Source organism: Phocoena phocoena, chromosome 14 (assembly GCF_963924675.1).
Source record: "Phocoena phocoena chromosome 14, mPhoPho1.1, whole genome shotgun sequence".
NCBI classification, from domain to species: Eukaryota; Metazoa; Chordata; class Mammalia; order Artiodactyla; family Phocoenidae; genus Phocoena; species Phocoena phocoena.
This window is the reverse complement of record NC_089232.1, coordinates 31,392,374-31,414,463: the sequence shown is the minus strand read 5'-3', so window position 1 is coordinate 31,414,463 and position 22,090 is coordinate 31,392,374. Positions and strand designations below refer to the sequence as shown.

Genomic DNA, 22,090 nt, shown 5'->3' with positions numbered 1-22,090 from the left:
TTCTTTTTCTGGAAGGTTGCCTATCTCCACTTCATTTAGTTGTCTTTCTGGGGTTTTATCTTGTTCCTTCATCTGGTACATAGCCCTCTGCCTTTTCATCTTGTCTGTCTTTCTGTGAATGTGGTTTTTGTTCCACAGGCTGCAGGATTGTATTTCTTCTTGCTTCTGCTGTCTGCCCTCTGGTGGATGAGGCTGTCTAAGAGTTTTGTGCATGTTTCCTGATGGGAAGGACTGGTGGTGGGTAGAGCTGGATATTGCTCTGGTAGGCAGAGCTCAGTAAAACTTTAATCTGCTTGACGGTTGGTGGGTGGGGCTGGGTTCCCTCCTTGTTTGGCCTGAGGCGACCCAACACAAGAACCTACCTGGGCTCTTTGGTGGGGGTAATGGTGGACTCTGGGAGGGCTTATGCCAAGGAGTACTTCCTAGAACTTCTGCTGCCAGTGTCCTTGTCCTCACGGTGAGACAGAGCCACCCTCCACCTCTCAAGAAAGATTATATTTTAATGAATGGTTTTAAGAGCACAATTTCCATTTCTACCTGCTTACAATAAAAGAGAAGCAACTGAATCAGTCATCCAGAACCACATCCAGGGCCAGCTGAGGTCTGCTGAAAATATGGGAAAACGTGATAGTCATCCTGGATTGCTATTCTTTACCTGGCACCAGACTTCTAGGAGTCCTAACATGGCATGGGAGTGATGCGAAATGATTCACGTCTCTCAAAACCCCTCATTACTGGGACTTTGCTTCTTGAGGAAGCCAGAAGGGCCTCAGGAATGTGAAGCCAAACCCATTTCCCTAGAAGCTGGTGTTGCCAGCATAGATCAGGATTTGATCTGTGAATGAAATATTCTGATCCTACTCATAGCTTGGAGAGGTTTAACTACTAGGTGATTTGAGCTGCAGAGTTTATGACTATGTCTACAAGGCATTTAGGAACTTGTTTCTATTTCTGTACAGTCTGTGAGGTCACTGTGTTTTGCAGAGCTGAAATATAGCTAGCTGTAAGCAAAACAATTTTAAGATTCAAGGATGACCATAAATGAAGCTATGGGAAAATATATTTGTAACATATACTTATAATGTAGGGTTAATATCCCTATATGAGGAACTTGTACAAATTACTAAGAACAAGGAGAAAAAGAAAACTGGACAGAAAGAAAACATGAGCTTCATGAAAGATGAGACACAAATGGACAATAAATATGTACAATGTTTAATCTCACTAATATACAAGGGATTGCAAATAAAAGCAAATCATCATTTTTCACCTAATACCTTAACGAAGTTTAAAGAGGTCATAACCAGCATTGAAAAAGGCTTGGGAAAATCTCACCGTCTCTTATGGAAGCACTATAAACTAGGCTAACTTTCCGGGGAGGCAACTTGCCAATAAATGTTTAAAAAATAAACTATACCTCTTACTTAGTTATTATATATTTAAGAATATCTTTAGGCAAAATAATAAGATAAAAGTGCACTAATCCACAGAATGGGAGAAAATAATATCTAGTAAGGGTTTACTATCCAGAATATATAAAGAACTCCTGAAACTCAATAACAAAAAGACAAACAACCCAATTAAAAAATGACAAGGGATTTAAATATCGTCATTTCTCCAAGGGAGATATGGGCAATAAGCACGTGAAAAGCTGTTCAACATCATTATGAAAACCACAGTGAAATACCACGTCGTACCTACTAAGATGGCTATAATTTTTAAAACATGGAAAATAACAAATGTAGGAGAGGATGTGGAGAAATTAGAACCTTGTGTATTGCTGGTGTGAAGGTAAAATGGTGCAGCTGTTGTGGAAAACAGTTTGGTGCTTCCTCAAAAATTTAAACATAGAATTACCATGTTACCCCGCAATTCCACTTCCAGGTATATACTCAAAAGAAATGAAAAAGGGGACTTAAACAGGTATTTGGACACCAAGGTGAACATTATTTATAATAGCCAAAAGGTGGAAACAACCTAAGGGTCCATGAACAGGTGAATGGATAAACAAAACGTGATATATACACACATAATGTGAATGAAGTTTCCGATACATGGATGAACTTTGGAAACATGCTAAGTGACATAAACCAGACACAAAAGGACAAATATTGTATATGATTCTACTTACATGAAATATTTAGACTAGGTAAATTCATAGAGACAGAAGGTAGATTAGAGTTTACCAGGGGCTGGAGGATAAGGGGAATAGGAAGTTCTTGCTTAGTGGTTACAGAGTTTATTACACATTATTTTAATTTTTATTAACCAATAGGGAATGACTCAAATTATGGGAAATCTATCCAGTGGAATACTATACAGACACTAAAATGATGGGGTAAAAAATATTGATTGACTGGGGAAACAGCACAATAAATACATTTACATTATATGTTTGTATATATATAAATACGTTGATATGTGTATACATACACTCACACAACACTGGAAAAAATTTAAAATAAAGAATACATTGCCCATTCAATAAAAATTGTCAAAAGAAACAGAATAGAAATAGAAAATATGTAAATAATAGAAAAAAGACAGGAGTAAGGTTACAAATGTAAGTTATGATAATAAATAAACTCTCAGGTTAGGTAAAAATATAAAATCCTACTCCATGCTGTTTATAAGGAACAATTGAAATACAGTGATATGTAAGAAGCTTTAAAAAGAAAAGGCCAGGGAAAAGAACATTTGACAAAAAGAAAGCAGGGATTATACTATAAGTAAAAAGAAGAATTTAAGGGGAAAAAGCATTAAATAGGACAAAGTAATAGATCACTTTATATTGATAAAAGCAACAATTTACAACAAAGATTAAATTACCATAAAACGTTAGTTGCCAAATAGTATTGCATTCAAATATATAAATAAGAAACTTGAGGCTCCAAAAGAAGACATTGATGGAAATACTATGCTAGATAGACTTTAACACATCCTTCTCTTTTGGCAGATCAATGAGACAAAGTATAAACAAGGGTGTATTAAGATTGATTTTAATGGATATACATTAAACTTTGAATCCCATCCCATCTTTTCTAGTGCCCATGAAGCACTAGCAAAAATTGATCTATTATTTAGGCCATGAAAAATTCTATGTAAAAATTATAGCACCTTTCTGGAAGGCTATTTTGCAACCCATATTCAAAGAAAATACATGATCATTAATCTGGTAATTCCCATTTTATGAAAATTTATCCTGAATACATCATTTAAAAATGCACAAAAATTTATAGTATGTTTATTGCAGCAGTGTTTATAATAGTGAAAAATTGGAAAAAAACATAAATATCCAATGGGGGGTAATCAAATAAATTATTTTACCTATGTACAATAGAATACTCTGTAACCATTAAGGAATGATGTTGTGGAAGAGTACTTAATAAATTAAAATAGGGAAATAGGCATAGAAGTTTAAAAAAGTAGAATATGGAAGAATACTACAATCCCATCATGTAGGAATCTATATCCATAGAAAAAAGTCTGGAAGGATATGCAAAAACCAAAATGTTAGGCAGAGTAATCTCTAGATGTTAGAATTATAGATGATGTTTTTATATTCTTTTATGTCTATTTTCTACATTGAACAGGTGTTCTTTTTATAATAAAAAATAACAAATGTCATTTAAAAAAAAAAAAACTCCTCTCTAAGAAAGATCCCGGCAAGACTGAAAAAGTTAACCTAGATGACTTTGAGCTGTGTATTCTATTTTAAAACCCATTTATCTGATTGTAACTGTGCTTTCCTTGTCCCCAGGGTGATACATCTGGAGACTACAGGAAGGTATTGCTCATTCTCTGTGGAGGAGATGATTAAAATAAAATCCAGAAAGGATAGGAGGATTCCCTACACTTCGAATTTTTTTTAACTTCATTTTTCTACACTGCTACTAGCATTATCTCAGAATGGTTATTTCCAATTAAAATGCCTACAGATGCCTCCTAAGATATAGACTGCATTATTATTCATCTATAATTACTCACTATGATGCTTTAAAGCTGTACTTGCTTTTCAAAGCTTATAAAACCTAAAAGGAGATTTTAAATTAGAAATAAGAATGTGCTCCATGTTTTCAACAGATTTCTTCCTTGTTTGTGTTTCACAGAAATTGGAATATATTAAATTATTTCATATTTTCTTTTTGGTGAAAACTGTTGAAATGGAAGACTGGTCTAAAATCACATTTCTTCCCTAATTCTATTTTTAGAGTGGCTAGTAATTTCTTGATTTGAAATTGTGAGCATCTAGTTAGTAAGAAAATCTATCCAATTTGCTATTTTACATGTCATAGTTTGAAAGCATCCACAGATCTCCTTTGTTTAGATTTTTGTCTAAAGTGTTAGTTGATCTTTACTAAGTTTGGCATTAGAGACTTCCTCCATCACGTCTTATGTTACCATCTCAGTCTCTCCAGGTTAAAGTATACCAAACTCACCAACTCTTCTGAACGAATTCAATTCTAAGTGTGGTTATACAGATCATATATGTCTGGTTACCAAACATAAATGCTGAACATTCCACAATATTATGGTTAATAATAACAATATAATAAAATAATAATAATGGTATTGATCCAGCTTGAAGATGAATGTGAAAGAATTGTGTCAAACTGTGTATTCTGGTGATGGTGTAGTGCTCTGAATTTATTTTTACTTAAAGAAAAATTTTTGTGCCCAAAATTTTTAAAATCATTTTCAATTTTGTTGATTTGTAGTAATTTATACTCGCACTGTGCCTTTCAACTCTAGAATTACTGTAAAGGTGTACTTGGATTTAATTTAAAAGTTCACTTTGTATACAACATGGAAAAGTAATTTCAATAAAACACAGTGCCTTTCAAATGAGGTGTATGCTTTCTCTGGCTGACTTTTCTGCTTGTGAGTTTTTTCATCCTGGACTCTGAAAGTAGATATTTTTGAAGGATTTGTGTTACTCAATTTCTATTAGAAAGTACAACATTAGGAAAAATAACATATTTAATCTTATGTACCTCTACTGCTGTAAAACTAATGTTCATATATACCAAACACTACTTAATGATATAAAATAGTATATTTAAGTTATCTCTGGAAATGAGTGATGCTCTTGGTTCTAAGTAGAACATTCATATTAAATAAGAATATTTGTCTTCTTCATTCTATAGTTATTTGTTGTATTTTGATGGGTGAAATATAAGGATTTTTTTCTACTTGCCTATTACAAGTGCTTGACTACTGGTGAAAGCTATTTACATGAATACTTAGTCATTCCAGCTAATTATAGGAAATAGTACTGCTGCTTCAATACCTACCCAGAAGAGCATGGAATTTCTAAATTAACGTTATTTGGCTTTGGAAGCATTACAGATTTGGGGGGGGTTATCTTTAAATTATATATGCCTTAGCCAGAATTTTAAAACAAATTACATATGTTGATGGGAAGCTTTCTACAGAGTAGGTTAAAGCCACCCTGGAGGAATGATTGATGTACTGAACAAGCATGACTTTGTAATATAACTAGGAAGCAACTTTGTTTTTTTTCTCCCACTGTCTATTTACATTTATTCATTGGGTCCAGTTCTTCTCCTGTCTTTATATGAAAATTCAGATAGAGGATAGGGTCGTGACTTTTCTGGTCATTCTTAGGCTTTAAAAATTCCTACTATAGAATTGTGTCATTTCAGCAATTAATGTTTTCAGTCAAAATTCCAAACTTCATTTACAGTTGAGGCTTCTCCCCTCATTCAGATCTGGCTTATTGCCAGCAGGAAGCTGGAGTTTGGGGAGGGTGATATGGTGGGCTTCTTTTCTTTCTTCACCTAGTCTTCTTTCTAGACCCTACCTTCCCCTCCCCTACCTAGCAGAAGGGAGGAGAGTAAATGGGAGCAGGAAAGTTCTTATCTGTTAGTGCTGTGGTGGTAGATGATCAATGCTGTGTGACCCGGTCAGATGTTTTTTGTTTTTTAGTTCTGTCAGATGTTTAAAGCTGATTCTTGTTGGCATTCTCCTGAGTTCCTTTACAACTCCATCACCAGTAAAATACTCATCTTTAGTTCCTTTGGCAAAGCAAATGCAGTTCTCCTTTTTCAGTCCCTAGGAATTCAAGCTCTTTGTGCTGAAGTCTGTTTGTCTTTCCACCCAGGCCTTTTAGACAGGATTTAAGATGATTCCATACTGGCTGTCTTATAGTGGCCCACATTTGTTCCATGCGTATCCTTTGTACTGACAAATTCTGGGCATGCAGGCTGATCCCCTAGCAGCAATCATTTTCTGCTTCTCCCCTACCCTCTACCTCCACCAAGCTGCCTCTGCTAGCCTCTCTCAGTTCAGACTTCGCAGAGTGAGTACACTGTGATGTCCAAATTACATATACTGCTGATGGGAGTATAAACTGGTGCAGTCATTTCAGAGAGCAATTTGGCAACAGATAATAAAGTTGAAAAGTTCCCAGCAAATTCACTTCTGGGGATCTATTTGGTGACTCTCTTGCACATGGTGTTTAATGCTGCTCTATAAGAGCAGTAAAGTAGAAACAACCTAACTCACATGGTGTTCAATGCTGCTCTATTAAGAGCAGTAAAGTAGAAACAACCTAACTCCCTCAGTGAGGGAAAGGATAAATTTTGGGTGTCACAGAAGAGTAGTGAAAATTAACTATAGATTTGTTAATTGAATAAGTCTCAACAGTATAATTTTGAGAGAGAAGAAAGGTGCAAAATGATAGGTATGAATGATTCCATTTAATTTACGTGTCTAAACGTGCAAAAGAAAACGTATTGCTATGGGTACACGTATAAGAACGTGCATGGGAATAATGATATACACCATTCTGAGGATAGTGGTCACTAGAGTGGAGGGAGAGAAACAGACTGAGATGGAGAGGGAGCTTCTGCCTATCTGTATTGTTCTACTTAAAAGAATTAATCAAGACAAGTGTAATACATTGAAGTTTTTATTAAAATTTGAGCTATCATACTTGTGGTGATAGGTATTTATCATATTACTCGATTTGAGTAATTCATTATAAATATTTCATTTATGGTATTTCATTATAAATATTTTCATTATAAACATTTTATTTAGAAAGTAGCCAAAGGGTGAACCTAGGGGCAGGACAGGAATAAAGACACAGATCTAGAGAATGGACTTGAGGACGCAGGGAGGGGGGAAGGGTAAGCTGGGACCAAGTGAGAGAGGAGCATTGACATATATACACTACCAAAAGTAAAATAGATAGCTCGTGGGAAGCAGCTGCATCACCCGGGGAGATCAGCTCGGTGCTTTGTGACCACCTAGAAGTGTGGGATAGGGAGGGTGGGAGGGAGACGCAAGAGAGAGGGGATATGGGGATATATGTATACATATAGCTGATTCACTTTGTTATACAGCAGAAACTAACACAACGTTGTAAAACAATTACACTGCAATAAAAATGCTAAAAAAAAAACAAAAAAAAGTAGCCGAAGGGAATCAGGGAATGAAAGCTGACTGTCCAGGGTCCATAGCAATGGCTGCAAACTCCAGGCATACACCTGTAATTTTTGCTCAGACACCTGTAAATTTTGCTTGGGTCTCCAGAAGGCACTTTAAAACCTGACAGTCCCGGTTCAGACCCTATTCAGACATCCCACTGCCGCTGGGAGGGAAGGAAAAGAGAGAATGGAACGGTTGCCATAATCAGTTAAGGGCAGCGGAGAGGTGCTGCTTAAGAAACCCGAGGGCATAGCAAAGTTCCACATTCTAGGTCCTCCTCTGTTGGAAAGCCTGCGCAGGGCGTGACCCTAGCACATGGTGAACTCCTCCAAAGATGACCCCAAACAGCAATGTCTTTTTTGCTCCTTGCCTAACACAGGGCCCGGTAGACATCTGGAGCTTAAGGAACCTTCGCAGAAAGAACAAACGAGGCGGAATTGCCGGTCTTGCTAACACAAAGGGAGGTATAAAGTAATTCTAAAAGCTAGCCCGGCCCCCAATTCAGGATTGCAGGTGGGCCTAGCTGACCTCACGGCAGAAAGCGCCAATCTGCACACGCACGTCCGCGCTCCCGCCCTCATCCCATTCTGCGCAGGCTCTATCCGTGACGTACACGCGCCTCCCCCCGCCCCTTCCGGAGGCTCGCCGTGCGCATGCGCTCTACGGTCCGCGCTTTATTGCGAAAGTCTGGGGGCAAGGTCCTGAGGTCCGCGCGCGCTGCGCGGCGAGACGCGGTGGGCGTGGCGGAGGATGGAGGCGGTAGCGTCCAACGCAACGGTCGGGGTTGCGCGTGAGAAGGTGGCGGTGTAGGCACGGGCGCTACGTGGAGGCCGGCGGTGGTGGTCGGGCCATGGCGGGAGACCGTTTTCGTTGGGCTCCCTGAGGTGCGCTCCCTGAAGTGTCGGCGAGCCGTGACCCATGGGCTCGTTGAGCAGCCGAGTGCTGCGCCAGCCGGGGCGAGCCCGAGGCCAGCAGGAGCCGGGTTCTGGGGCTGGGGGCTCGGCCCGGAGGCTGGAGAGTGGTGGCGACGCGGCCGCCCACGTCTTCTGTTACTGTCCGGGCAGCCGTAAGCGCAAGCGGAGCGGAGAGGCCTTCTGCTCCTGTCACCCCGATTCCGAGACAGACGAGGATGAGGAGGAAGGGGACGAGCAGCAGCGACTCCTCAACACCCCTCGAAGGTAGGTGGGGGGACGCGCCCGCACCTGTTGGGCGGCTCCCGCGGTCCGGCCTGGGGATGAGCCCGGTGCCCGGGGGGCTTCCGGGGCTGCGGCGCTCCCCAGCCTGTGAAGAGCGGACGTGCCCTTGATGGGGTAGACCTGGGAGCCGGTCCGATGCAGGGCGGATGGGAAGCACCTGGGGAGACGCCCGGTATTCTGGTTTGTAAACCAGAGACGCCGCCAGGATGGTGCTACAGCCCCAAGACGAGACTGAGAAACGCCAAGCTAGAGCTTGCGCCTCATTAAACCTTAGACAGGGCCGGCCGGCTGGCCCTTCGTAATACACTTTGGTCCTCTCTCAGTGGGTGGCAGTAGAATAAGTTGTTTTGCATCCGGCTGCCTTCTATGGTCCAAGACACGTAAATTTAGGCTCTGAAGTGGGCACCCCTGTTGTCGGTCCACAGTGGAAGGGAAGTGATTACAAACAGGAGCTCTCGCTGTACAGGTGAAATTTATCAGTACTGTGTACATTTGTTCCTCACTAGGAACAGAGTCTTCCAACGTCTCTAGTACTCGAAGTCGTTGACCGTGGATATGTAAGGCAGCTTGCTTAACCTTTTTTAGAAGAGGTGAAAAACGGAATATTTACTTGTGAACTAAAATGTAGTTTATAAGTGGAATAAATTTTCACATAAAAAATCCGGTTGCTCCTCTTTTTTTAAAGGCCATCAGTGGGTCACATAGATGTAATTTTTTAAACGAAACTTTGAAAGATTCTAAAATTTTATGCTACACCTGTTACATATTTATTGTCAAATAAGAGTATCATAAACAATCTCTGTTAGTAGTTTGATTTATAAATCCCTTCATACAGTTTTATGTATGAATGTTTATATTTACAAAAATGGACCCCCACTTCCAAACTGTTCAGTTACCTTTTTGGAGAATTAGTATTTTAAGAGCTCAGATTCTGAGTTCTAGTCTGTACTTTGCACTTAATAGCCTTATTTCCTCATTTGTAAAATGGAGATACTAATACTTGCCTTATAGGACTTGACAAATATTAGAATGCATGCGATGCACAGTGCCAGGTATGGAAGCACTCAGTAAATATTGGGACTCCTTGATGAATTGGCTCCCCTTATCTTTACAAAATGTAAAGACATTTACATTCCTGATACTATAGCCACTGCCACTTTCTTTTGATAAGTGTTTAAATGTTACATCCTTTCCCACTCTTTCCCTTTAAACCTGGGTCTTTAAGTATCTTGTAGACAGCATTTAGTGGGGTCTTGATTTTTTAAAAATCCAATAGGATAATCTCTGTCTTTTAATTAGTATTTAGACCACTTGCATTCAGTGTCACTATAGAAATATATATGTCAGGGGTCCATTTCAAAGAAATCACACAGTAATTTGAACAGGGAAAGTTTAATTTAACCATTAATAGGAAGTAATAAGCGATTAACTACTAAAGGTAAGTTACTAAGGTAAAGAGATCTCTAAAAAATACAGGAATAGAGGGCATAGGGAGCTGTCACTACTTCTAGGACTGAGACAGAATGCCCAAGGAAGGAACAAATTTGGGCTAGGACCACCTTTCCCAAGCTGAGATTCAGATGTTGGAGGAGTTGTGGCCCACTGGATGGTAATGGAGTTTGCTAAGATGTGGAAGGCTGAGACTGGCAAGCGAGAAACTGCCCGCTGGCGTGCCAACAAAACTAGCTTGGAGGCTGTCTGGTCCACGAAGCTGAAAATATTAACTGTCTAGACCTTTACAGAAAAAGTTTGCCAACCGCTGAACTACATGAGTGGAATGGAAAGCTTCTAAAGCAAATTTTTGTTGGAAAATGCATGTCCGAGTCTAGTATGTGTTGTATCAGTACAAGATGCCTAGTTTATTCAGCTCAGCATGGATGAAGGGTGTAAGAAAATCTTGTATGTTGGCACTAATATGCTTCCTGAGGTTGTCTCGTGCACTTCCACCTCAACTAACAACTCCATGAAAAGCCTTGGCCTCCAGGCCCACCTCCTCTACCTTATACCTTTTGTCAAGTGCATGTTTTACTTTTACGTTAACAAGACTTAAAACTCGACTGTTCCGCAACCAGATCTTTAGTTTTTCGTTCATAGGTTGTCTCTAAACATTGAAATCTAGTAAACAGTTAGTTGTTGTTATAGCTATGTAAATATTGTTCACTGCAGAGTCAAGTAGTGTGCTAGGATTATAAATCATACATCTTGGGTCCAATGTCACAACCCCTTGTTTTTCTCTTGGGAGAAATTTTCTAACCTCATAATTAAATGGAATTTTTTTTTTACATTCCATCATGTTGGGCCCTATTTTCATTTGTAGCTTATTAGAACAATACTTTTTTGTATTGCTTTTTTATTTTCTTAGACTTTCTGACTACCTTCCCTCCCACCCCCGCCATTGACAGAATAATAATATTCCTTCATCATATCTTCAGATTTTTCTCTTTCCTAACACACTTGCATGGAGTCCTTCTTCTCTAAACCCAAGACCTCCTTCCTGGGTCCCTGCATCTTCTTGTTCCAATCTGGATCCATTGCTCTCTAGGTCTACACTTATCCTGGGACTTACTTTGACTCTGTCTCTAGGATCGGATCCACTGTTTTCTGTAGCCTGTGTCTTTTTGTTTCTGAACTCATTTGAGGGAACTACATCCTCAAATATTTTCCTAAGAAAGGTGCAAAAGAAGGTAATTTGTGCTTATCTAGTTGTAAATTTAATCTCTCACTTTAGTCATCTTTTGATTGGGTGCAGAAATCTAAAATAACTTTTGATACCTTTGATGGTATTAATTCATTGTCTTCTAGCCTACCATACTGATGAGAAAATGTGATGCTGGTCTAATTCTCTTTGCTTTTTAGGTGACTTTTTCTCTCTGGAACTTTTGGAATTTTTTCTTTAGTATTTTGGGATTTAACTAGAAGGTGCTTAACTGTAGGTCTTTTAATGGCCTTGGTAGTTGGTGGATCCTTACAATCTGGAGACTAGTTTGGGGAAACTTTCTTCTGCAATTCTCTTTCTCCTGTTATCTTTGTTTTCTCTTTCTTGGACCCCTCTTAACTGGATTTTGGATTTCTTGGATTGTACCTCTTTTCTCTTTTCTTTTTTTCCTTTCTAGGTCTTTTTTGCTTTGTGTTCTGGGAAATTTCCTTAGCTTTCCCTTTTGTTTTTTTGAATTTCAGCAACTGTGGTTTTGGTCCCAAAGATCTCTTTTTTTTTTTCCCCCTTGTTCTGAGTAATACTTTAGCTTAGCATCCTATTATTTTATAAATGTAGTAATCTTAACTCTCTAGATGTACTAGTTAAAATTAGAGTGTTAAGAGTTTTTTTTTTAAGTTCTGTTTTCCCTGAATTATATGTTTCCTCTGATGCCAATTTTTCTCTTTTTTAAAATAGTCTTTAATGCTGTTAATTTTCCTCATGTTGAGAGATCCTTGATTGTCTGCTTCAGAATGAGTCACGTGTGTGTGTGTGTGTGTGTGTTTTGAGTAAATAGATCTATTTCTGCTGGGCCTTCCCTTTGAGTAGGAAGACTGACTACTAAGTTGGATATGGGTGGGGTAAGCTTTGTTTTAGAGCAGAGATTCACAAGCCTTATTGGTTCACAGTGCCCTTAGTGTCTCAGTAATTTTTTTCATGGCACCTCTGGTCCTAAAGAAATATCTCATAGTTAGGTCCAAACAACTTAATAGCGTAGATTGCATGGTATCTGAAAGATGTTGCTGTGATTTCCTTTAATTTTGGAATATTCTACATGCATCCCTGAATTTGCTGTGGTGCTCCAGGTGCTTTGGCACACAGTTTGTGAACCATGATTTAGGGTGAATAGGTTGGGAGCTAACAGGCTACAGATTCCTCAAATGCCAGAATGAGGATTGCTTTGTCTGGGGCACCAACACCTACACCAAAGTCTTAGATCTTCCTGATAGATTTGTTCTGTTTCTTTCTAGAAAAACCTTGGAATCTGTTTGTATAAGTTATCTGCACTCTGTGTTCATAGAGAGTGGGGGAGGCCATTAGGGGAACAAGTTTCCCCATTTTTTGCTTCACTCCTCACTTCTGCCTTCTGTTTCCCTTGAGACCTCATCCTCCCAGCCCCATCCCTACGCCCACGGTTCTGAAGGGCAGATGGGCTTCAACGTCCATCCTAGACCGTGATATCTTTTGGGCTGTGGTTGTCACTGCTCTTTTCCATTCCAGTTTATTTTCTAACTTCCAGATCCATGGAATTCTCTCATCATGTGATAAGCCCACCCTCACCTTTTTCCCGTTGTGGGTTTATTCCTTTCTGTACTTTTAATCTTTTCATATAATTTGGGGAGAGTGCTGTCAGGAACTGGAAACTACATTGTCTCATTTATTTCTTACAGTAACCCAATGAAGTGGATAGTAATATCCTCTTTTCACATCTAAGGTAACTGAGCTGTGGTAGTAGAGCTGGGACTCAAACCCAAGTCTGTCTGCACTGAAGCATGTACATTTTTTACCGTCTGCTGGGAAGGGGTGTTCAATACACTGATTTAAGACACCATCTGAAACAATTACTTCATTTTTTAAAAAGATTTAAAAATTTTACTAGGAAAGCTATCAGGATTGGCCAGGAATATAAAAGATATTGATCAGTCTCTGCCTAGGGCTTTGCTTACTTACTGAACCATCTTGAGCAATGATTGTCAAAACAAAAATAACAGTTCTTCCTTTAAATTAAATCTTATGCACAAATCCAAGTTGTTTACAAATATAATATATGATGCTTCTCTGGTTGAAGTTAGATGGGATGCCCAGAGTTCACACCTTGGCTCTCCCTGGTGGCCCCTAAGACACTTCTCCATTGAGCATAATTTTGAAAACCTTTGGTCTAAGGCTGCAAACCATTTGTCCAATGTGGGGAAAAAGACATTTTAAGGAGTTTAAGAATAGTTCGATACTGAAATAAGATTAAATGTAAATTATTTTTTAAATTACTTGTGTAGGGTGAAATTTTTATTCTTGTTCTTCATTTTGTAGTTGCATAGCAGTATTATTGCAACTGTATTACATCATCCATAGTGCTGGTTACTAAATAAGGAAATATGCAAAAATCACCATGCTGACTTTTCTTTATTGAATAGGTAATTCTCTTAGTTCAAAAATCAGAAATTGCAAAAAGCTGTATAGTGAAAGGTCTCTCTTCCACGCTGCCCCCATCTATCCACTATTCCCCCTCTTGGGAATAGAGTACCCCACAGATAACCACTATTATTAGTTTCTTATGTACCCTTTCATACATGAGCACGTTTGAATGTATAATATCCCTCTATCTTTTTATACAGTGGACAAATTGGTTCTATTTAATAGAAATTGAGCAAAAGGAGTATTTTGAGTTACATGCAAAATCAGTAAAAGATTCAGTTTTACATATATGTAACGTTTGCATTTCTTTTAACAGGAAAAAATTGAAGAGTACATCCAAATATATTTATCAAACATTATTTTTAAATGGTGAAAACAGTGACATTAAGATCTGTGCTCTAGGAGAGGAGTGGAGCTTACACAAAATATATTTATGTCAAGTAAGTATTTTATTTTACTATATATTTGAGTAACCAAGGTAGTCACTTAAAACAACTCACACTCTTATAAGGTTTGTCCTTTCTCATTGCATTTCACAGTAATCTTTTGCATGAACATTTGTTGTTTAAGTCCTGTCTGATGAAAAGTCTTGTTTTGTAAGAGATATGGTGAACACTGTTAGTGAAAACTTAGTTTGGTCTAGAAAACAGATTTTGAGTTTTCATTGTCATACCAGCCTTTTTGTCATTACTCCAATAAGGTACTTATTTTGGTGCCTTCTGTTGACAAAAAGGGAAAAACCATTCAACGTTTAAGTTAGGATTGCTGAATTTGTTTATTCTGTATATGATTATTTCAGTTGGATAAGTTCAGCTGAAATGTGGCTTTGTAGTTAAGACTGAATGTAAATGGAAAGTTCTTGGCACTTACTCTTCCCTCTCTCCTGGAAAATGCCAAAACCAAAACCAAAAAAGTATATGGACTAAGTCATTTAGCTGATATACCTGTTTGATATCTGTGAAAATATTATTATCAGCCACCCCATTTTAAAGATTCAAGACTTTCAAAATAAAAGAAAATGTTGTTCTAATGGCTCAAATATTTTAATCATTTATTCCTTCATCAAATCTGTTTTCAAGTCATTGGTCTAGGCAGTGGAAATAGAACAGTGAACAATTCACTTTTTATCCTATGGAGCTTATATTTTCCCTCTCCTCTTCACGATATGACAGTAATTACTGGTAAGATGGTATAGTATAAGATTTTTCAGTAGAAGCATTTGAAAGGAATTTTTTCTCTTACACTTTAATCATGTTTTTTATTTAATTTTTTTGAACAAGTTTACTTTGGCTTGCATTATATACCCCAGAGACTATATCAGAATACTGGTCTTAACTTGAGGACATGGTGCATATCTTTCTTTCTGATCTCTGAAAGCAGTTTTGTGAATTCAAGGGTGAAAATGCCTCTGTTAACGCTTTCCCTCTCAAGAGAAACTGGATTGATCATAGTGCAAGACACATGCTAAATTATAAGTCCCCTGAGGATAGAAACGTCTGTTTTGTTTTCTGCTATATTCACAGTGCCTTAAACTACATACTCAGTAAATTTTAAAAAATTAGTAGTTAGTATTTGATCCGTTCCAAAGTAATTCTAGTTATGGGAGGCGCTACCTAGAAGGTAACTAAAGACTTCATCCATTCTGGTGTCTTTCCAATAATTCAGATTCATTCTGGAATTTTTTTTATAAGATAAAACTAAACTTTGGATTTTCCCTAATTCCTTGGGGATCATCCAATTAGTGTTGACTTGGGACTGGTCTGGACCCTTTATAGCCACTGAGATAGAGTAAGGACTCAACAGCTTTTAGTTTTCTCTTCTCTCTTCCTCAGTACATTATTTTGTATCCACGTTGTGTGTTGTTATATGTTTATGAGAGATACTTAAATATATGATATAATTTCTAAGCTTGAATTTAGAATGCTATTGAAAAGGAAAACATATTCATGTAATATAGTCAGAAATTGTTCAACTAAGTAAAAAGCTTAGTTGGTTCAAATAGTAACATAGGAAGTCAGTTCAGATAGTAATACGAGAATTTGGTTTGGTTTTCAATAATTAAAGTATTTTGATAAGCCTAATAAGTGTCCTTATCTTAATTTCTTTTCTCCTATCTGGCAGTTTGTTTTCTCTTGAAATAATATGATGCGTTAGTTTTGATAGAATAGTTGCTTAGAGTTAGAAATGGGAAAATAATTTGGAAGACACAGAAAGTACTGCATAAGTGTGTTTTTTGTTTTTGTTTTTAAGTCTGGCTACTTTTCTAGTATGTTCAGTGGTTCATGGAAGGAGTCCAGCATGAATATTATTGAACTGGAGATTCCAGACCAGAATATTGATATAGAAGGTAACCGCCACCATGATTACTATTATGCAAAAATCATAAAAACATAAACTTTGTATTCTTTTGACAGAAAATAAATATTTTCTTCTAACTTTGTTGGCTAGAGGAAAGCTCCATTTAACACCCTAAGGTGACAACTTTATATTAATTTACTCCAGAGTTTATCAGTTCTGTTCTAGTATCTTTAATCTATTTAGTCATGTCAGCCTTATCAATCTGTTTACTTCATGTTTGTAAATATATCTGCCTGGGATATAGAGGATGTAGAGTGAAGGAAGGAGAAGTATGACCAATAAACAATAAGCCAATTAACATTATTCACTGATTATTCCCTATATATGAAGACCTTTCCTGGGAATAAGTATATGAATCATGTAGTCAGTATTGTTTTAGAGCTGTAAGGACCTTAGATGAGGAAGCTGAGGTCCAGAGGATTTAAGAGACTTACTTTAGGTCTCAGAGCGGTTTAGTGAGCCTACATCAGACTGTAGGTCTCCTAACTCCTGTCCTAGTGCTCCTGCTCCTGTCTTTGATAGCTGAAGTGGAAGTACCCAGCACTCACCTCATAGGCAAACAGAAAGGAACATTTATAAAGCAAACCATGTAGGACATGCATGAGAATGGCAGTAGAGAAAAGGGTGGACAGACTTAAATAGCTGTGGCAGCTGGGTGAGAGTGTGGCATGCATAGGACCAGGAGCTTTTCCACACTCCCCAGTGGTAAAGCACTGAAAGCACCAGGGTTAAGATTATCATTGGGTCTGTGTAGTTGTACTTAATGATTGGTTTGCTCAGGGATATCTTTATAAAACTTTTTCCAAGGGTGTCTTAATTCTGACCACTAACTAATGTCAAGATTAGTTGTAGAAAAATCCAGCATGATTTGGTAGAACAGATGGAAATGTATAACATTGTTATTAAATTAGTACCATCAGTCCATAACCATTACTAATAGTTAAATTAATGATACTAATCTTATCCTTTTCTGTACCTACTAGATTTAGACATATGTCTTAGCGTATGAAGACTGTCATTGTTATTTTTGTAATACTCTTCAGCTATAACTGTTATTTCATTCTACCTGTATACTTTTGCTTTAAGCACTGCAGGTGGCATTTGGGTCATTGTATCGAGATGATGTCTTAATAAAGCCCAGTCGAGTTATTGCCATTTTGGCAGCAGCTAGTATGCTGCAGTTGGTAAGTATGCATAGTACTGAAAAAAAGGATCACACTTGTATTTTTGTTTCAAGGTATCTGTTCCAAAAACCATAATAAAACTTAGCTTTTTTATAACTTTTAAATGAAATGTATAAATATTCCATTCATGATAAGTCATTTAAAATGTTTAATGAAAAGCAGTTTATTACAAATGAGATGGTCTTGATGCCTATATAAAATGAATGCAAGCTATTTCTGTGTGGATATCTTAGAATGACTATAATGTGGAAGGAAGGTACTTGTCTTAAATCCATTTACAGATTTCTATTCGTTAATAACTTATCTTGACTGTTTTAAGCAGGTGGCTTATTACTAATTCATATAGTTCATGGGTTTGGAAAACATTGAGTGCTTACTATGGAAATGTTTTCTTAATTATGAAATAATTGTGTGTAAACCACCTAAATGTACATAATCTATTGGTAGAATGACAGATTTGTTCATTCATCGGAAGTGTATTGAGCAGTGTGTCAAGCTAGGCACAGAGATACAAAGGTAAATAAAGATATAATCCCTACCTTTAAGAAGCTCACAATATAATGAGAGTGGGGGAGGGAGGGTTGATATACAGACTCAAAGGTAAAGTAAGAGCTGTCCAATATTATAGATGTGATGATAAACTTTCTGTAGGATTTAGTGGATGCACAAAGTGGTTGGTTTAACCTGTTGGTGTCAAAGAAAGAAGTCGTGTTTGAGGATGAGCCTTAAAGACTGAAAATGTATTTATCTTGTGAAGTAAGAAGAGAGGGGAAGAAAGAACATTTCAGACAGAAAACTAAGACCTAGAAATATGAAACAATGGAGGATTAGAGAATCTGAGTGGAACATAGATCTAGCACAGAATATAAGAAGGGTTGGAGAGAGGGAGGCAGAGACCAGATCACGAAAGCCCCTCAATCAGTACCTTTTAAGAAGTTGAGGCTTTACATATAAGTACTTTTGGAAAGTTTTAATCAGGGGAAAGACAAAGTTATATTTCAGAATGCTTTGGGAACAGTGTGAAGGATGAACTGAAGAAAGATGAGTATAAAACCTATTACATTCCCACCAACAGCTGATTCACTTTGATGTACACTTGAAACTAATACAACATTGTAAATCAACTATACTCCAATAAAAATTATAAAATAAATAAATAAATTAGAAAAATAATGATGAGAAAAAACCTCAAGGTATATTAACATGAAAAATTTGTTGCCACATCTAGGAGAATTATACTAGATATATTAAAATTACTGTACATTCCATTTAATATGAAGAAAATGAAAAAAAACCTATTGCAGTAATCCACGGGAGGGTCTAAATGAGGGTAGTAGCAAAAAGCATGGAGAGGAAAACTGGTTACTGGAGAGGTTAAGCAGGGATAATCCACTGGACTTGGTGACAGATGAGATATTAAAAGGAAAGGGAAGGAGTCTAGAATGGCTTCCAGGTAAGTGTAAAATCACAGTGGAGTCAACATTTTATTTTGATCATTTAAAAAAGTTGTTTCTTTTTATGTGACTTTTGTATACTGATTTATTTTAAGTATTAGTTAATAGCTTGCTAAATATCCTTGGCTGAGGTAATTTGATTTTTTATAAATGTTTTGATCCTTTCAATACTTATTTCCAATAATTATACTTTATTTTTTAACTTTTAATCCTTTTTTGGTTTCGTTCTTAACTCACTTTCTGCATTATCTTTATGATTTAACTACTTAACAATAATACACTTGCATGATGAATATATCTCAGAAATTTGAGTAAAAAATGACGGGGTCCTTTCCATATATTAAATAAAGTTAGCTATTTGAAATCTTCCATATAAACATTTTAGATTAAAAATTCATTGTAAGTTTTAAACAATAATATATTTGTTTTAGGTGTATTTCTTAGGTATTGATAGGTGTTTTAAACTAATAAAAACTTTCTGATGATTCATATTGTTTACTTACCTAGCCCATCACCTGGTCATCTGACTATATAAAGAGGTCTTAGTTTTAAAAGAACAGGCAAAACAGACAGAATGCTGCTTAAATTTGCAAAGGTCCCAGAGAGGGGAAGGACAGAAAAGAGAGAATAGCAATATTCACCTCTGTCTTCCTGCTTTTACTTCCTCCCTTCCATTTTCACTTCCAAGTATTTAGTTTAATACTTGCTGGATTTTTTTAGGTATTTTTACTGGACTTATAAAAAGACTTAGGTTTGTTGCACTTATGAGTTTTCTTTCTTTCTTCCTTTTTTTTTTTTTTTACTTTTTAATATGTAAAAGCACATATTCAGAGCTTATTTTTCCCATGTGAAATGGGCCTTTCCAGTGCTTATTTATATTTACAGGATGGTTTAATACAGCAGTGTGGTGAGACAATGAAGGAAACAGTTAATGTGAAAACCGTATGTGGCTATTACACATCAGCAGGGACCTATGGACTGGATTCTGTAAAGAAAAAGTGAGTTACCTTTCTTGTTTTCCCTTTTATCCTGCTTTAGGGAATTTGGCTGCTTTGGTTTCTTAAGAGAATGTATAGCTATAAAAAGAAAGAAAAAAAGGGGAGGATAGAATTTGTTATAAAAGGTCTGTTTTTACATTTGGACTATTTAGTAAATTCCTCAAAAGTGAGGTCTTTGTGATTGTGGGTGGGTTATACATGCTTATAAAAACTATGGCCACTCTTTACAGCACATCTCTATTAAATTTTTTTAAGCAGTAGGCATAATAGTCATTACAGTCGTCCCTCACTATCCGCAGGGGATTGGTTCCAGGACCTGGGTGGATACCAAAATCTGCGGATGCTCAAGTCCCTTATTTAATGGTGTAGTATTTGCAAATAATCATCCTCCTGTATACTTTAAATCATCTCTGGATTACTTATAAATACCTAATACAATGTGAATGCTATGTAAATAGTTACAAATACAACGTAAATGCTTTGTAGATAGTTGCTGGCTTGCGGCATATTTAAGTTTTGCTTTTTGGAACATTCTGGAATTATTTTTTTTTTCTCCAATATTTCCAATTCTCGGTTGGTTGAATCCATGGATACAGAACCCGCGGATACCGAGGGCTGACTGTATATCAGTGCAACTACTGGCAATGTTTTTAATTCTTGAGAATTGCAGTACCCATTTTCAAATTATAAAGAAGGTAATAGAAGTATGTAAACCCCTTCATAAACCATTTAACACAAACTTGAAAATGAGGTTTTCTTAATTAGAAATGCTCTTTTTAATATAAAGGGAATATTCCCTTACTAACTGCTGACAAAAACAATACTAACTTTCCAATTGTTAAATTTAAAAATTTGCGCATGTCCTAGAAAGATTAATATTCTTTTTTATTTTAACTGTAAGTACTACTTAATAAATCATAGATACATGATATATAATGTAATAATTCCATGTTTAATTTCAGGTGCCTTGAATGGCTTCTAAACAATCTGATGACTCACCAGAATGTTGAACTTTTTAAAGAACTCAGGTACTTGAATTTTAAATAACTTTATTATCATTTGTTCAAGTATGCAAGACATTTTTGTATAAAGTGGAAATATATTGCTTATGAAAAAGTGAACAATTTAATGAAAGGTATCTTGACTACATCATGAATTGAAAAAATGCTACACAAATTTCTTTGTTGTAAATGATACAATGTATATTATGAATACTCCTTTAACCAATTTTAATGGAAAAATTCATTGCTGCTATAAAACTATAGAAAAAGGGTTACCTCACTTTTGCTGGGCTCTTAGAGAATCTAAAAGTTTATTTTAAAAACCATCTTTTCCCATTGAGAAATTACATTTGAGGAAATTGCTTTAAACTTTTTGCTAAGCTTAGTGAAATTAAATTCACAATTAAGTTGGTCTTTTGAATTAAGTTTGCTTATTATTCCTTCTTTCAACAAATAATTTCTGAATGTCTACTGTGTGTAAAGGTACTATGTTAAGGGCTGTGAAGGAGGCAGAAGTGATTATGTCATGGTCTCTGCCCTCTAGGAGCTTATTTGTAATAATGGAGATGACTTATCTGCCCTGGGTCTGAGAAATTCAGAGTGGGAATGAACTTTTAAAGGCCAGTAGACTATGCAGTCACTTTCAGGCTTGCAGTTCCTTGACAGTGGTGCTTCTGAGACTAGGGTACAAATGTCCCTAGGAATGTGTGGCATTCTGATGGAAATATGCAAAACCAAAGCCTTAACATTGCATAGCTTACTGGGATGTCAATTTTAATGATTTTTGGGGGGAGGTGTGGGGAGGAGTAGGAGAGAAGTAAACATTTTTATGTTTAAGTACATTGTGGAATAGAGAGAATTAAGTTTCTTTGGATTTACAAGATGAAATACAAAAATTAATAGAAATGTTATTCTTATGGCTAGCCTACTCCTGGATTCCTGGGTCCTTTCCTTTCCTTTGCCCTTAAGAGGTACTTTGGTAGAAAAGTTTGAGAAGCATTATTCTACCAAAACATCATCACCTAATGATATCAAGGCATAAACAAAGCTCTGCAGTATGTTTGGTTTAAAAGTCATTAGGAGACTTCCCTGGTGCTGCAGTGATTGGGAGACCACCTGCCAATGCAGGGGACGCAGGATCGAGCCCTGGTCCGGGAAGATCCCACATGCCGCAGAGCGGCTAGGCCTGTGTGCCACAACTACTGAGCCTGCGCTCTGGAGCCCACGAGCCACAACTACTGGGCCCATGTGCCACAACTACTGAAGCCTGCGTGCCTGGAACCCGTGCTCTGCAACAAGAGAAGTCACCACAACGAGAAGCCCGTGTGCTGCAACTA

The 22,090-nt window shown here is 37.1% G+C and overlaps 2 protein-coding genes across 2 annotated transcripts in view; both read left to right on the top strand.

The window, feature by feature from the left end:
* ANXA4 (annexin A4) overlaps nt 1–4,845 on the top strand; it is a 72,993-nt gene extending 68,148 nt beyond the window's left edge. The window contains exon 13 of the mRNA XM_065890620.1: nt 3,761–4,845. Within this exon, the coding sequence (XP_065746692.1) occupies nt 3,761–3,820 (60 nt within the window). The 3' untranslated portion in view covers nt 3,821–4,845. The remainder of the gene's footprint in view (nt 1–3,760) is intronic.
* Nucleotides 4,846–8,153: 3,308 nt separating this feature from the next.
* The window catches only part of GMCL1 (germ cell-less 1, spermatogenesis associated), a 46,819-nt gene continuing 32,882 nt past the window's right edge, over nt 8,154–22,090 (top strand). Inside the window, exons 1-6 of the mRNA XM_065891080.1 lie at nt 8,154–8,633; nt 14,075–14,198; nt 16,009–16,105; nt 17,203–17,300; nt 19,640–19,752; nt 20,715–20,780. Coding sequence (XP_065747152.1) covers nt 8,374–8,633; nt 14,075–14,198; nt 16,009–16,105; nt 17,203–17,300; nt 19,640–19,752; nt 20,715–20,780 — 758 coding nt within the window. The 5' untranslated portion in view covers nt 8,154–8,373. The remainder of the gene's footprint in view (nt 8,634–14,074; nt 14,199–16,008; nt 16,106–17,202; nt 17,301–19,639; nt 19,753–20,714; nt 20,781–22,090) is intronic.